This window comes from Bos taurus, chromosome 10, assembly GCF_002263795.3.
Source record: "Bos taurus isolate L1 Dominette 01449 registration number 42190680 breed Hereford chromosome 10, ARS-UCD2.0, whole genome shotgun sequence".
Classification (NCBI taxonomy): Eukaryota; Metazoa; Chordata; class Mammalia; order Artiodactyla; family Bovidae; genus Bos; species Bos taurus.
In genome coordinates, this window is record NC_037337.1 from 26,805,507 (window position 1) to 26,822,750 (window position 17,244).

Here is a 17,244-nt window from a genome sequence, read left to right on the forward strand (position 1 = left end):
CACACTACCCAGGGATCCAGCGTGCCCGCATATACCACACACACACTATTAGTGTATTAGTGATGGCTTTCTTAATACCATTCCAAGTGTAGTCGATTTATTAGGATAGTGTTTTAAAAATTATAAAATTCCTCCTGTATAGAAAATCACTGTAAAGTTTGGAAGACATTCAGGGAAGTTACCTTACCACTGTACTACATTTCCTTCAAAATTTTAAGCTTATAACACAGGCACCCCCTTTCTTAGTCTGTTTTTTCCCTGGGGTATTATAATTTTGGTATAAACAAATAGGAATATACAAAACAACAATACGCAGGTACTTAATCTGAGAACATTTTGTTTGCAGGATTTGGAAAAGACAAATTTATGAATTTGAAAGTGATTGCAGACCATTTCCTCTGGGCTATAGGCAATGCAGGCGGATTCTTTACCGTCTGAGCACCACCAGGGAAATCCACTTAGCATAGTTAAGTTTGGAGCGGCGCGCTTCCTAGAAAACCAGCTTTCACTCAGGTGCCGTAAGCCTCCAGAGCTCTAGATGCCGCTGTGGCTCTGTCGTGGGGACGGGTATGCGTCTCTATGGTTTTAAGTTGGGGGCGGAGAAGCTGGGAAATGATGGCTGTTGAAGAGGAAGAAGTCAAGGAGGTCTTGCAGAAATTGCAGGTGGGGGTCATAGATTAAAATACATATCTGCTTTTGTTACTTGGGAAGAAGTAGAGAGCCCAGTTTATGCACTGCCTGCGAATTTCTTGACACATACCCGACGCTACTTGTGTCCCCGTGGTTACTATAACAACTCCCGAAGGTGCAGCCGCCACGGGCTAGAGGAGCCCCCCGGGGCCAAGCGACAGGCGCAGCCAGTTTGTTGGGATCCCGTGGTGCTGACCCGACTGCAGTCAATTTCAGTCCTGTAGGGAAGACGATTTATTGCTCCTAACTTTATTCCTGTACATTGTTGGGAGGTTGTATTCCCCCCTCCCCTCATTGACCCATAACAAATAGTATACACGTGTGTTTGGCAGATCTGCAGGCGCTATTACCTATTGCTTGTAGTTTTGATAAGACCATTTCTTCAGTACTTTCATGCTTTCAAATTGGCAACAATCACAGTAATGGCTTGCACCGCGTGAATTCTGGTTACTCTCCTTAGAATTTAACAGTTTTGATTTTTTTGTGTACTCCACAATTCCAGTTTGGGGTCTAATGCAGAAGGCTCCAGACTGCACTCAGTTCACAGTTGACTGTAGTAACTGGGACAGTCTTGTACTTGGTAGATAGGAGCTAATTAATTGCTTGACTCTTTTCTTTTAATAATCCAAGATTTTTCTTAAATCTCAGAAACTGAGTTTTTTGTATTCTAAGGCAGCCTAAAATGTAAATGTTGGACTTATGACAGGTTTGTAACTTTCTTAAAGGCTTCTACAGCAAAAGTTTAAACATTGATGAGATTTCTTTGTTTCTTTAGTAGATTAGACTAATAACACTTTTTAGAGTGTGAGCTTTACCTCACATCCAGTTGTCTTGGATATAGTTCTTTTCCCTAGTGTGACTGTCTGAAATCAGAGATTCTCAAATCTAGCACTGTATTACAAACATTGTGTATGTATGTTTGTATATGTATAGAAAAAACCTGAAAAGGTAAACTAAGCCATGGTTATCTCTGGGGTTATTGGGATGGTCATGAGGAATTTTTTACTCTGCTTATTTTACATGTACCTATTTGAATTTTAACAACATATATATATTGATTTTTGCCAGGACAAAAGTTACTAAAAATGTTCACTGTAGCAAAACAAACCAACAAAGCCAAACAATTTCTTGTATGTTTTCTATTACAAATAGAAGCAAACAATAAGACCTTCTCTGCTGCTAAGTCGCTTCAGTCATGTCCGACTCTGTGCGACCCCATAGACGGCAGCCCACCAGGCTCCTCCGTCCATGGGATTTTCCAGGCAAGAGTGATGGAGTGGGGTACCACTGCCTTCTCCAAGACCTTCTCTGTAATTCTTAATATGTGGCTATTGCTGACTGCATGATGAAAGGAAATGGGTTGTAATATTTGCTGAGATCTGTCTTTTCCTGCTCTTATTTGTGGTAGATGCCCTAAGCAGCGAAGTAGAGGATACTGGGGTATCTTGGGGGTGGGTGGGGAAGGTGCAAGGATGGAATGGGAGAATGGAGTAGAGAGAGGAAAAGGATGGTGATGTTGCTATTCATAGGAATGGTGGTAAACTTTATTTCATTGTTATAGACATTTTAGATTAGAAGGAATATATTAAGGATTTTTCTCAAAGTGTATTTTACAGGTCATTTTTATTAAAGTCATGCAGGGTACTTGTTAAAATGCAGAATTTTGAGTTCTGCTAAAACCACTAACATCAGAATCTCTGTGGGCTGGGTCCTGGAAATAATACAATAAAACTTGAAAAGCACTGTTACAGAAGGAGATAATCTAATTTCATCATTCTGGGTAGAATTTTAACTTCAAATAAGTACTGTGAAGAAAAGTAGGAGTGTGATTTAACAGTAGGGTGGAGGAGGAAGGAGTTACTTTAGTTTGGGTAGTCAGGGAAAGCCTCTCTGAGAAATTGGTGTTTGAACTGAGACCTAAATAATGAAGAGAAATGAGCCACGCAAAGGTCTGGAGAAAGAATGTCCAGGCAGAGGGAACAGCATGTGTGTAGGCAGGATTGAGAGTGGATTTGAGGACCTGGATGAAAGCCAGTGTGGCTTGAATAGTGTAGGAGAGTGATAAGAAGTGAAGTTTGTGGCGGGATGAGTGGTGGGAGGTCAGATCTCACAGTCTTCTAGGTCATAATAAGGACCTGAATTTTATTCAGTCTGCAGTGGGAAACTATCTGAGTGTTTGTGACATGACCTACATTTTTGTAAGGCCATCCAGCTATAGTGAGGAGAATGGGAAAGAGTAGAAGCAGAACGACCCGTTAAGAAGCTGTTGAAATAGTTCAGGCAAGTAATGATGCTGATTTAGTTGAGGGTACTCATAGTGACATGGAGACTGGTGGATGGATTTGGGGTGTGAGGCAGAGGTAGTTGGTAAGACTTGGTGGGATTGGATTATACCTTTCTACTGCTGTTTTGTTTTAGGAAAGAATAGATAATGGAAAAGCTTTGATTGATGTCCCAGGAAGACTCAGAGATATTTAAAGAGGAAGGAGAACATTTACTTGGAAAGAATGCAAGCAAGCCAAAGGATGACTTGACAAAAACAACAAACAAAACCCACAAATATCTAAAGAAACAAAACTGCAAAAATACAAAATTTATCAAGCTTAAATTGGCCTGTTTGTCATAGAGAATGGCTCTCCCATGTTTGTCATACTCACAAATGTCACATATTTTAAGATATCAGCATAGGAAAAATCAGAAGTAAGGCATTTTTATTGTTAGGAAGTCCAGTTTTAAGGGTAAATTTCAAAATTTTATACTTTAGGGACCAGTACTAGATAGGATGATCTTATTAACTTTGTTTTATCTCAAGGTGCAAAGCATTTCCTCTCTCCTGACTAAGGTATATGAAGTGCTTAATCATATTGGAAGCTCTGCTGGGTCTAAGAGGAGAGACTGTCAATCATGGTACAGGTTGACTTGGGACAGTGTGAGAGTCGGCTGAACAACTTTCCTTCCCTATCTGCAACCTGCCTCTTGTGTCATTCCTGGGTGAGGTAGAGGATCAGCATTTGCAGGCCAAAAGTTGGTATGGCTAGCCAGTCTCAAAGTTTACTTGTCTGGTATCCTCTTCACTTAACGGAGACTATTCTTATAATGGTCTCATTCTTATATTCCTAGGAACTGGTGGATCAGCTGTATTCATTTCGAGAGTGCTATTTCGAGACACATAGTGTGGACGATGCTGGGAGGAAGCAACAAGATGTGCGGGAAGAGATGGAGAAGACCCTGCAGCAGATGGAGGAAGTAGTGGGTATGAGTCCCAAAAGAACACACAACCCGCTGTTCCTTATTGAAATGTGATGGAGCTTTGCTGTCTCTGTAGACTCTTTGGTATCCTGTTTGTGGTTGCTACAAGTTAGTACAACAGAACATTTCTTCTAAGGGTGCCTGTGTAGGATGGCAGCCTTTCCGTTCCCTAAACTCCATTTCCAAATGCTGTGAAATGAAAAAGACCATACTTATTGCTTGATTACTGTTTCAGTAATCTTCTTAACTGACCTTTCTGCCTCTTAATTTCTTTTACTTTCAAATCTACTTAAATAGCGACCATGGCCATAATCTTTCTAAATAATTGCTTCATGAATTTAATCTCATCTCTTGTCTGCCTCTTTGCTCAAGTATCTTCAAAGATTCCTACTCTTGACTGGTTGAGGTCTAAACCAGTCCTTTGTTATTCAAGTCTTCATTGTCTGACTTTTTCCCCCCTACCCTTATCTCTGACTACCTACTCACAGAGGAGCCTTTTGTTTCATTCAGGTTGAACCATCCATCCTCCCATGGACATGCCACATGTATTTCTCCTTTCTGCTTCTTTGTCTTTGTTTACATCATTTTTCTTCCTGGAATGTCTTGTCTTTTCTCCTTTTCACTTTGTAAAGTCCATTCATTGGGTGTATGTCGTATGCTCTTTTTCATTGTGTTTTAATTTTCCATGGACAGACATTGTCCTCTCCACTAGATTGTAAGCCCCTCAAAGGTAGGGATAATGCTTTCTTTGTTACCTTGTTTTCTAACATAATAGTCTGCATGTGGTAGGTTTTCAATAAATTATTTGTTCATGAAGATTTTCCTTAATTATTTGATTGCTAGAACTGGCATAGGGTGATTCTGTACCCTGGTCTCACCTGTAAAACTGTCTGGATTTCCTTTATCTTTTCCCTTCGTCCTAGGTTCTGTCCAGGGCAATGCACAGGTTCTGATGCTGACTGGGAAAGCACTGAATGTGACTCCTGACTATAGCCCCAAGGCTGAGGAGCTTCTGTCTAAGGCTGTGAAGCTGGAGCCCAAGCTGGTAGAAGCCTGGAACCAGCTGGGTGAGGTGTACTGGAAGAAAGGGGATGTTGCAGCTGCCCACACCTGCTTCTCAGGAGCTCTCACCCATGTGAGCTGCCCACTGTACCCTCAGAAAACACAGATGGGGAGGATGGGATTTCTCTGGTTTTGTGAGTTTCCCTAGGCCATGAATACCAGAGTAGAACTGCATGGGAACTAGGAGAACAGAATCAGAAGAGGGGAGAAAGGATAGGGGAGCAGACTTGGATGAGGAAGAAGATGATGGGACCAGGTTCAGAGGTAAGATGAGAAGTGTAGAAAAGTAACCAAGTTGATCCTTGTAGATGGGCATCGTAGATACAGATGGCAGTAAGAATTAAGATGAAAAATTAGAAGCCTGGAATAAAATAGATCTGCAAAGGAGAAATAGAACCATGCAGGTTAAGTATATGGCTTCTCCATTTGCAGTGCAAGAACAAAGTCTCCCTTCAAAACCTGTCAATGGTGCTTCGCCAGCTGCGGACTGACTCCGGAGATGAACATTCTCGCCACGTCATGGACAGTGTCCGACAGGCTAAGTTGGCTGTGCAGATGGACATCCTTGATGGCCGCTCCTGGTGTGAGTGCTTTCAAAAGATCTCCAGCAGGTTTCTAGAGCAGTGGTTCTCAACTGTGGCTGCACACCAGGATCATCTGGAGCCCATCTGTTGAGTCTGACTCATAAGTGTGAAGCCAGGGCATCTTTGCTTTGAAGGAGCCCAGAAGGTATTTTGATGAACCACTATTCTAGTACCTCTTGGACCTTTTCATTGAAGAGAGGAGGCTTATGTTTCCCTATAAGCAAAGCGGGGCTTTTGTGCAGTCTCCTGTTGTTTCCTTTGGGTTCGTGTTTGCCTCTTTATCCCAGAGGAATTTTGGGTATACCCTGAGTATAGTGTCCTCACTGGTTTGTTTCAGATGTGGGGCCTTTCATATAGACTTTTGAGGGTGACCAAAATAGTTATACTTAGCTCTTGGGCTCTGAGATGATCCATCACCGTGTTTCTCAGTTTTTTTCTCTGCCCTTCCACCCCAACTTAGGAGGCACAGGATGGCTAGAGTTGGTTGGAGTTGGATATTTCCCTTCTTGCATATGGAAGGCTAGAGTTAGCTGGAGTTGGTTATTTCCCTTCCTTAGGTCAGTTACCTTCTGATAATACCTTAGCAGGTTAAGCTCTGGTTAACTAGTTTCTCCTGGGGGTACTTGTTAAGAATGGAGTGTTCAGGAGTTCCCTGGTGGCCTAGTGGTTAGGATCCCAGGTTTTTACTGCTGTAGCCCAGGTTCAGTCCCTAGTTGGGGAACTGAGATCCCTCAAGCCATGTAGTGTGGCCAAAAAACCCCACGCAAACAACAAAAACAAGAATGGTGTGCTTTGGCATATTTCAAAAAAGTTTCTTTGTCCCCTCCCTCTGCTAGAAGTATGAGGGTATTCTTCGATATTTGCTATGGGAATCTGGTTGAGTTCTTGGAGGGAAATCTTACAATATTGTTGGGGGTCCCTTATGACTGGTACCCCTGGAGTCTTTAACTCCCAGGTTTGTCCACGGTGAGGCTCCAGAATTCATCAATTTCAGTTTAGGTTTTCCTACCCCAGCACTGTTGCTGTGGTAGCTCCTGAGTTTCTGCTAAGTGATAACTCCCTGTATTCAGCTCTGTCTGTCTAATTTTGGAGCAGTGGTTTACCCCTATTGTCTCCTTTATTATGCACCCAAGAGGAGTTGGAGAAGGAAATGGCAGCCCACTCCAGTGTTCTTGCCTGGAGAATCCCGGGAACGGGGTAGCCTGGTGGGCTGCCGTCTATGGGGTCTCACAGAGTTGGACACGACTGAAGCTACTTAGCAGCAGAGGAGTTGTGGATCTTTTAGTCTGTTCAGCTTTTTACTTGTTAGGATGGAGTGGTGACTTTAAGCTCCTTACATGCATAACCAGAAACCTGTGTTTCTCTTTTAGATATTCTGGGGAATGCCTACCTTTCTCTTTACTTCAATACTGGCCAGAACCCTAAGATCTCCCAGCAAGCCCTCAGTGCTTATGCCCAAGCAGTAAGTATTTATGTTCACCCAGGCTGGATATGTAGAGGCAGCAACAGGAGCAAAAATGTTGTTCAGTCTTCTTTGTGGCGTTTTAGCGAGCAGCATGGGGAGTGTTTGCTGGCATCTGATGGGTATGGTTTTGTGGAGCCAGTCCTGCAGAGGTGAGGTATTTCTTCCTATAACTTGAGTATTAGCCATCGCTTGCAGTGCGTGCCTCAGTGCAAGGTAGCTGTTTGAGCTGTCTAGAGTTCTTATGTAGGCATGTGCAACCAGATCACAGAGCCCATCCCAATATGTTCATCTTTTTGAATGGGGAAAATGTATATGTTAAAAATAATGTTTATTAATATATATATACACATTAAAAAAATTAAAACTCTGCTACTTAAGTATAAAGTAAGCAGTATCCCCAGGTTAACCATTAAATAGTATGAATCTAGATTTCCCACAGGCTAAAATAGAAAATAGCAGGGAGTCCATTCTACATTATATCCTAGGGATTAATTCACTGGAGCTTATGCTTTGCCTTAGGTTTTCAGGCTGTTTATATTAATATCCACTTGTAGGGCGGTTTCCTTCAGGCTTTGGGTGCATGACTACTCATTGTTAACAAAGTTTACATTGGCCTCCTGAGTACTTTTTATTTAGACTTCGTATTCACCTGCTCTTGTTTTCTCTTAACATAGAGACTCACTTTTTAACTTATTTATTTTGCTCTGAGTGGCAGAATAAGGAATATAGCTACCTTATATTCATGTTTGCAGTTTAGGGACTGTTCTTTTTTCTTTCTTTTTTTTACCATCCCACAGAAACTTTATTTTTCACAAAACTGAATTCTGAAACATAGATAACCATTTTGAATAAGCATAGTCAAATTTTTAATCACAGAATGTCTCCAAGAATTATAGCTTTAAAATACACAACCAATTTTTGTATTTCAAAAATATCTAACTCAAATAAGTTAGTTTCTTAAAAAGTACACTTCTCATACTGTTTGTTTGGCTTTACCCTGGTGCACTCTGGTGCAGCCGTGCCGAGAAGCCGTGGGGACGGATGTGTGTACTGTGCTCTTCTGTTGCTCTGTGCTGATGACTGCAGCTCACCCGGTAGGACTTGCACCCATGACAGAGGAACATGCAGTAATAAGATGGCTTTTTAAAAAATGACAGAGACGACTTCCTCATACACTGTGCTTCTCACTGTAGCCTTAACAGTGGCATTTAACTCAACCCAACCTGTGTAGTCAGCAGGTTTGGTTTTACTCAATCAGGGAACTTTCTAGGCAGAAGTATTTTGTTTTACTCTGATTTCTTAATCTGGTAACTGCTTACATTTTAAGGTATAATGTGATGTACTCCTTTAAAATTTTATATTTGGCTTCTGCTAAATAATTGCTTTTAACTCTTAATTTCTTCATCAGACCTGCATTTTTTTAAACATATTTGAACCAGTCATTTAAATAGTTTTAATTCCTATTGTTTGTGCTTTTGCAGTGTGCCCGGCAGTGAATAGAATTAAAAAAAATAAAGTAATCATAGCCACGAAGATAGCTGCAGATACGTTTGTCTATACTGCTGCGTGGTTTCTGGCTATCTATTTAAATTAGCAAATCAGAATTTGGCTTTCTCTGTGTGTTTTAAGGGGGTTTAGATGTAGCAACGTGATTCCATTTGTGTCTGAAGCTGGACTCATGGGCAGAGGAAATGTGTTAATCAGCATCATTTGTTTTCTAGATTTTCTTCATTTGTATTAGCATCTCATTAATTAAAATTTTTTATCAGATATTAGTCACATATTACTTCTATCTTTATACTATTACGTGGGTAAATTATAATCTGTTTTAAAGTTCCATGCACATACAAAGCCCTTACATCCTTGAGGTTTCAGGGACTGTGTAATATGTTCTACACAAGCATTTACTGTATTATAGTGTGGGTATAGGAAACAATTTGACAAGCAGAAACTTAAATTTTTCCAAGGAGACAAGGTTTAGGACATGTTGTGTATGGCCGTCCTTAAGACTGAGACAAGAGCCACTGATGGTCTTCTTATTCCACTATAGGAGAAAGTTGACAGGACAGCTTCCAGCAATCCTGATCTTCATCTGAACAGGGCAACGGTAAAAATAAAAAGAAATTATCATTTATACTGGGGAGTGATCATCTGAAAGTCAAATACATAAGCTATCTAAGTCTTAGCCTGTGAGGATAACAGTATTCGTAGGGACAAAGTTGGGTACTCACTGCTAGAGGAAAGCTAAATTATTTCTGGGAAAAACTTGCTTAGTTTGACTAAAGTATCTGGAGGGAAAGGAAAGGGGGCTGAGTTGGTGGGAGGGTGAATAGAGGATGGGGGGCACAGTTTACAAGACTTTCCTAAAATGTTCATTATAAAAATAAAAATAGAATCACCCAATATATGCAACTTAACTGTTTTAGAGTTTGGAAGTTAGCTTCTTTGAAATGATTTCACCTTTGAGGTTGTGATCACCTTGGCCAGGAAAAAAGGATATAAGGTATTAACCAGCTCTTCATGCAGTTTATTTGTAGAACAGGAAAAAAACTAGGAATGTTTGTAGAGTAGGAAAACAGTTGGAAACAGGAGAACAGTTTATTTCTCAAGATTCCTAGCCCACTGTGCTAGCCCACTTCTGCATAGTTTGTGTTAAACATACTTTAATTGGGAGGGTTTGTTACTTCTTGTGCAGTTACATAAATATGAGGAGAATTATGGTGAGGCCCTGGAGGGCTTCTCTCGGGCTGCAGCACTGGACCCTGCCTGGCCAGAGCCCTGGCAACGAGAGCAACAGCTCCTGGATTTCCTGACTAGATTAACCAGCTTCCTTGAGAGCAAGGTAAAGATGTCTGAAGACTGAATCCTACTTTTATACGGTCAATAAAATAGTAGGCCTCGGTAGTACTGACCCTCCAGAAGTGGGTAGGTGGTGGGGAGGACTGGACTCTCAAAGACAGTGATTAGTTTCCAGCTTCTTACCTGTTTCCTTTTCCTTTGCAGGGAAAGGTGAAGACCAAAAAGTTACAGAGCATGCTGGGAAACTTGCGCCCAGCCCACCTGGGCCCTTGTGGTGATGGGCGCTATCAGTCAGCCTCCGGGCAGAAGGTAACTCTGGAGCGCAAGCCCCTGAATGCTCTGCAGCCTGGTGTAAATAGTGGAGCTGTGGTCCTGGGAAAGGTGGTGTTCAGCCTTACCACGGAGGAGAAAGTCCCCTTGTGAGTTTCTCTCGCCTTTTCTCTTTTTCATCCTTTTAAACTAGTTGCTCTCATTTCCTGGCCTTTCTCTGAAACTTGAAGATAATTGTTAGTGGTCAGAGATCAGTGAGTTCTCTTTCCCTTCTGTGACTGTCCCAAGAGACATTGTATTGTCTAAGTAATGTCTGACAGTCTCTCTGTAGATTCTGTTACCACCCAGTTTTTCCCTGAGTTTGGTGTTCTGTCGACTCTTACATCTGAAGCTGAAATTTGACAGCTACATTTTTTTTATAAGATAGGAAATCTTTTTATAAGATGGAAACCTTAAAATTCTCCTACCTCTTTGTGTTTTCATGATCATAGAAATAGAAGGAGAAAGAATTCTAAATCCTGTTTGGACTTAGGTATGCCTAAGCAGTTCTGGAAGGTGAGCTTTGAGTTTGAGTTTAAGGACTGTTGGAGAGATTCTCTCAGATGTTATTCAACAAATATTCATTGAGCATCTGCTATATGTGTTGTAGGGAGTTAAAAAAAATGTAACACATCCAAATGAACGGTTCTTATAGCTGAGCAGAGGAAATGAGTTAAGAATATTCATTTAGAAAATTTTAACTTTTGAAAAATGAGGGTTCAGTCAGTGCCATCATTCCTTGGTCCTTTGCTCAATTCCCAATCCCTGATTGACTGGTTTCCTTTTTCTGTTTTCTGCTGAAACTTTTTTGTTTCTGGAATCACCAGTGTTTGATCCAGTAGCTTCTATTACATGGCTCCACAGCATTCTGACTTCTCTGTTGCTATTGCCTTTCAAATTCCTTCTGCTTCAATCAAACTAAAATACAGTTCCTACTGTATACCTGATTTTCCTCCATGGCATTTTCGTGGTGTATGTGTTTGAAGAATTGAAGAACAGGAAGATAGTTGAGAAAAGTTTAGTTACTAGAGCAGACCTTAGAGTTAAGAGGAATGAGGAAAAAGTATAAACAAAGGTAGGTTTAGGGGCCCCGGAACAAATATTTTGCTACTCTTTGGTTTCTCTTTTTCTGCCTAATTTCTAAATGTTAAGTTCGAGGTAGACTCTGTTTTTGTTTCTTTCCTTTCTCTGCTGCTAAGTAACTTCAGTCATGTCCAACTCTGTGCGACCCCATAGACGGCAGCCCACCAGGCTCCCCAGTCCCTGGGATTCTCCAGGCAACAACACTGGAGTGGGTACAGGATGGCAAATAGACGCCACCTTTGATCACTTGGCAGTGGCTGCATGACTTAACTGTTTAGAGGATTCTGAGGCTTTTTCACCAGGAGAGGATGCTGTGCTTGATTGCAGTGTCTGCTGTGAGTTCGAGTGTGCCAAGTGGGCGTGAGCACTGATGCCTCACCGTCTCATTTGTAGGTCATCTCTTTTGGTGATGTCATGTAAACCCAAGGCTTTGGCTGCCTCCTCTATGCTCACAGGTCTAGCTCCAGCCCAAGCCTCAATTCCAAGTTTTGGATTCCTATATTCAGCTGCCTCTGGGCTTTGATAAAATCTCTAACTCATTATGTTCAAAATTACTTATGTCATCTTTCTCTGTCAATTTGCTTCACCTCCCTGAATTCTTTGTCAATCAATGGTATCACCTCTAGTCAGTCACTTAAGACTTCTAACTTCTCCCTTCTCTTGCCTTGAAGCATTCGCCAAGATCAATAGATATACCTTTTAGTCCCTACTTCTTTGTGTCTACTAATTTAATTCAGCCCCAGCACTTCTCCAGACAAGTCTCCTTATTCCCTGTTTTTCCTCCAGTATTCCACAGTGTGAAGAAATTTGCCCCAGATACAGATTTGACCATTGCTGTTTCTTATTTAAAATCTCTTACTGATTATGTAACTTTTGGGATGAAGTTTTAACTCCTTAGTTTAATACACAAAACCCTTAATGATTTTTTCCCTGTCTACTGTCTTCCGTCATTTTTCCTCTTGTACATTTTATTCCAACCTTAGGATTATTTTGTAGGTTTCAGAACAGCTATTTTCATGCCTCTGTGTCTTTACACACAGTTATTGTACCTGGATAATCTTTTTGCTGCTTCTTGATATAGATTACATTTTTCCCCCCAAAATTCTATTATAAAATTTTCAAACATACAGCAAAATTGAAAGAATTTTACAGTGAATATTTGTGTACTTATATTCTACTATTCATATTTTATTATACTTAGTTTATCACATATCTGTCTATTCCCTTATTCATTTGTTGATCTCTTATTTTTGGTGCATTTCAAAGTAATTACAGACATTAGTATGTATTCAGCATGCAGTCATTAACTAGAGTTCAGTATTTGTTTATAGTTTTCTTCTTTTTTATGTAAAATTTACATACAATGAAATGTGAAAATCTTAGTGTACATTCCTAAGTTTTGACAAATGGATATTCTCATATAACCCAGATGCCTATAGAGAACAATACCACCACCTCAGGAAGTTTTCTCACGTCCGTTTCTTATCAAGCCCTATTCCCTTCCCTGTAGAGGTTTTTTATTTCCACTGAGGATTAATTTTCCTGTTTTAACCCAAGTAGTTTTTCATTTCTTAAGATTCAGTTTGAGGGTCTCATCTAAACGGAAGCCTTCCTGGCTTTCCATTGATTTAGACATTCTCCTCTGGGCCCCCACAGCCCAACCTTTGGCTTCACTGAATTCAGCACAAGGAAAGAGCTATTCTGGAACCTTTTGCAGTTGTATTGTAAGTGATGGTTTAATTTTCGGACATCCACTAGACTAATAAAGTCACTCATAGCTGGATTGATGTCGTACTGCTAAGCACAGTGGCTGACACCTGATAGGTAATCAGTGAAAGTTTGTGGAATTAAGTAAATTGACAGTGGTGGTTAGAGAGTTTGATATTGTGACAGTTAAATTGGTAGAGCAGGAATACTGTTCTGCTGTAACATTTTGAGCTAACTCATTATTAATATTTGTTGAAGGCTTCAGTGTGCACGTTTCCCAGGTTCTTGGGAAAGTGAGAGATTGATGAGTCTTACGGACGTTTTTTAAAGATACATATCTAAGACAAATGAGCCCTCAGGCGTACACAGTGAATGATGGTACCTGCCATAGGATTTCTAAGGAAGTAACTATGAAAGCATTGTTTATTTTGCTGGTATTATTAAAATCACTGTTTCTGATTTTCTTTGCTGCTCACTTCTTTTTTTTTCCCCTTGTCTCTCTTAACCCATCTTAACCTGGCAGTACATTTGGCCTGGTAGATTCAGATGGACCTTGCTATGCAGTTATGGTGTATAATATGGTGCAGAGCTGGGGAGTACTCATTGGGGACTCTGTAGCCATCCCTGAGCCTAACCTTCGTCTTCACCGAATTCAGCACAAGGGAAAGGTAAGTGATGGCTAGGATTCTTTCTCAGCTCATAGGCTCTCAAAGTGGGACCAAGTTTACCTCTTATAAAAAATATATATGTAAGGTAATGCATATATATGTGTGTATGTGTTGTATGATATCCTATATCTACACACACATATATAATTATTTTTTACTAAAAGCTAGATTATTATTATTTTTTTGGTTTTTCTTTATTAAAAACTGCTGGTAAACAAAGAGAATTTAAAAAATGGACTGAACAGAGCAAAGAAAAATACATATGATATCACATGTGGAATCTAAAAAAACTGAACGTGTGAAAACAGTAGATGGTGGAATTGGGGAGGTTTTGTTTAAGGATACAAACTTGCAACCAGTAGATAAATAAGTCCTGGAGACCTAATGCACAGCATAGTGATTATAGACAACAATATGGAATTATAAACTTCAAAGTTGCCAAGAGACTAGATCTTAATTGTTCCCACCATAAAAAAGAAATGGTAATTATGAGATGTGATAGAAGTGTTAGCTAATACAGTGGTGGTAATCACATTGCAGTATATAAATATATCAAATTAACACATTGTATTGTATACCTTCAACTTATATAATGTTATATGCCAATTATTTCAATAAAAATAAAATTTTAAGAATAGACTGAAATACTCTCATTCACATGCTATTGCTGTTAACAGTTTGGTATGTAAACCTATAGTCTCTTCTTTTCATAAAAATATACACACATTGTATGTATATTTTAAATTATGAGTGGCATATTATATGCAGATGTTTGTGAACATTTCCTTTGGTTTTCCATATTCTACAACTTTGCTTTGAGTTAAGACAGAGGAGCTGATGATGAGGATAGTAAAAATTTACTGAACACTTAACTGACTCTAGACACTGTGTTTAGAGTTTTACTGCCTGCACTGGCTCATTTAATCCTCAGAGCAGGTGTTTAACCACTTTTTCAAACCATTTAGATCTAGGGTCAGCAAGTTATGACTGATTGACCAAATCTGGCTCATTGCCTGTTTCTATATGACTTGTGAGCCCAAAATGGTTTCTATATGTTTAAATAAAAACAACGGAAAGAATAATAATTTATGGTATGTGAAAATTACAGGAAATTAAAATTTCAGTGTGTTTGTAATTAAATTCTTTTAAAACAAAGTATGCTCATTTGTTTACTGTTATCTGTGGCTACTTTGGGGTTTTCCCAAGTGGCTCAGTGGTAAAGAACCTGCCTGCCAATGCAGGAGGTGGAGGAGTTTCAGTTTGATCCCTGAGTTTGGAAGAGTCCCTTGAGGAGGGCATGGCAACCCACTCCAGTATACTTGCCAGGGAAATCCCATGGACAGAGGAGCCTGGTGGGCTACAGTCCATGGGGTCACAGAGTCAGACATGACTGGGCATGCATGTGGCTGCTTTTACACTATAGTGTCAATGTTGAATGGTTTTGGGACAGAGACCATATGACCCACAAAGCCTAAAATATTTACTTTTTGACTTTTTACAAAAAAATTTGCTGATCCCAGATCTAGATTATTTAGAGTTTTTTTTTTTTTTAATTCTAAAAGTACCGTAGTAAATATTTTTATCTGCCCATATCCATGATTATTACATAAGTTTAATTAATTGACTAAAGAAATAAAGTGAGTTTCTAAGGTAAAATCTTAGTTTCAAAGCTTATGCAGTCTATGACTTTTGATATATACTGCCAAACTAGTTTTTGGAAGGTTCTACCAGTTAATACCAACAGTGAATGTAGTTGTATTTCTTTGCAATTCTCTGTAGAAATCTTTGAACTATTTGCTGATTTTTTGTGAAAAGGATAGTATCAGTATTCTTTGGCTTTGGTTTCTTGATTATTGGTGAGGTTGAAAATTATATTAATATGTTTATTGACTATAATCCTTTATAAATTTTTTTTGGGGGGGTCACTTACTCATGTTCCTGTTAGGATGTTTCAAAAAATTGTTTTATGAGAATCTCTTTACTTTGACTTAAAAAGAACCTCCTTTACATTCCAAGTGGAACAGTGTATTTTGTATAAAGAATTTTTAGCAACATGTTTACAACTCAAAGTACATTTGAACTGATAAAGTGAGCTGATATCTTCTGTTATTAGGAGAATGTTTAAAATCTACCTTCTGTTAATTCCTCCTTATAAAAAAGGAGAAGTCAATCTATATTTGGCAGATTAATTTATAGCCTAACAAACACTTGATCTAAGAGTTCCTCAGACTTTCCATTGGCTCTGGATTGCCCACTGTGTGTATTTAGTTATAATTGTTGATAAACACTGCGGGAAGGGCAGATTTTGTAGAGCCAGTGGGACTCTTTGTTGGGCATTGCCAGGATCCTGTCCTTTTTGAATTAGAGAATTGTCCCCCCCCCTTTTTTTTTTAATTTTTATTGGAGTATAGTTGATTTACAATGTTTTGTTAGTTTTGGGTGTACAGCAAAGTGTTATCAGTTATATATGTACATACATCCACTTGTCCCTTTCTTGTAATAACAGTACTGGCAGTCTACCTGCCCCAGATATTCCTTGTGAAGATTGAAAACTTTGGGAAAATTGCATTCCCTATGTAAGCTCAGGTTTGTTTAATGTGAGATGGAGGTAAGGGGTGTATCTACTGAAGAAGGTAGAAAGGAGGGGAAGAAAGTCAATATGGTATATCCCTGTGCAGGAGTTTCTTCCATCCTAGGATCTGTAATTAGTTTCTGTATATTTGTCTTTTCCAGGACTATTCCTTTTCCAGTGTTCGTGTGGAGACACCTCTCCTGCTGGTGGTGAATGGGAAGCCTCAGGGCTCCAGCAGCCAGGCTGCTGCCACGGTGGCATCGAGGCCACAGTGTGAATGACCCTCCTTGGATTGCATGCTGAAGAGAGAGTGGAGGCAAGGAGATAAGCTCAAGGGCACTCGGCAGCTCCATCAGCCACTTCTAGTTACACAGCTGGAATTGGGGGGATGTTTTAGATGACAACTTTCCTTCCTTTGCCCTGTAAGACACTTGTGTCTTGTATTACGTTTCAGCTCTCTCTGGGGCCACACATGTTCATGGGATATCTCTCCTGCCTCTTTGCTTGCTCTTCTGTGTTTTGGCAAAGAGTGTGGAATTGGTAGAAGGGTTGGGACCTTGTCACAGGATAGAGTCCCCAAGGTTCCCCTTCTTGCCTCCTTCCTGAGCCTCATGTGTATATATCATTTCTGTATTTATTGCTAAGGGAGGGGGCTTAATTTTTTAATGACTTAGTTTTTAAGCAATTTTTATTTTATTTTTATTTTAAAATTTAGGTTCTTCCCCTTCTTTGGGGCTGGAACAAAATTAAATTTGTTTGGAAAAAAAAATACCGTGTAGTTTGGCTTGTTTCATTCTCTCCAGGCTTGAATTCTTGGTTTTAGGATCACTTCAATCCATTGGCGCAATACCCCTCCCCCACTTTTTTCTTTATTCAAAATAGTTTATTTTTCTTTCAGTTAAAAGAAATCTGGCAATAGGCAGCTCGGGGCAGGAATGGCAGTTCCATGAAGTCACTGTGAACCAACTTTCTTCCGTTTCCCTTTTCTGTCATCCTCAGGAGTGGTCCTTATCATGTCCAACATGACAGCAGTACTGTTCTAACAGTGGCATTAGG

General features: G+C 39.8%; 1 protein-coding gene across 1 annotated transcript; it reads left to right on the plus strand.

Annotated features, from left to right (window-relative positions):
* Positions 1-601: 601 nt before the first annotated feature.
* TTC5 (tetratricopeptide repeat domain 5) lies at positions 602-16,957 on the plus strand. Its single transcript, NM_001075464.2, is given in 10 exon segments — positions 602-663; positions 3,811-3,943; positions 4,863-5,074; positions 5,434-5,584; positions 6,956-7,047; positions 9,101-9,157; positions 9,746-9,892; positions 10,054-10,268; positions 13,472-13,616; positions 16,350-16,957. Coding segments are annotated over 10 exon segments (1,323 nt in total). The 5' UTR covers positions 602-612; the 3' UTR covers positions 16,470-16,957.
* Positions 16,958-17,244: the final 287 nt, after the last annotated feature.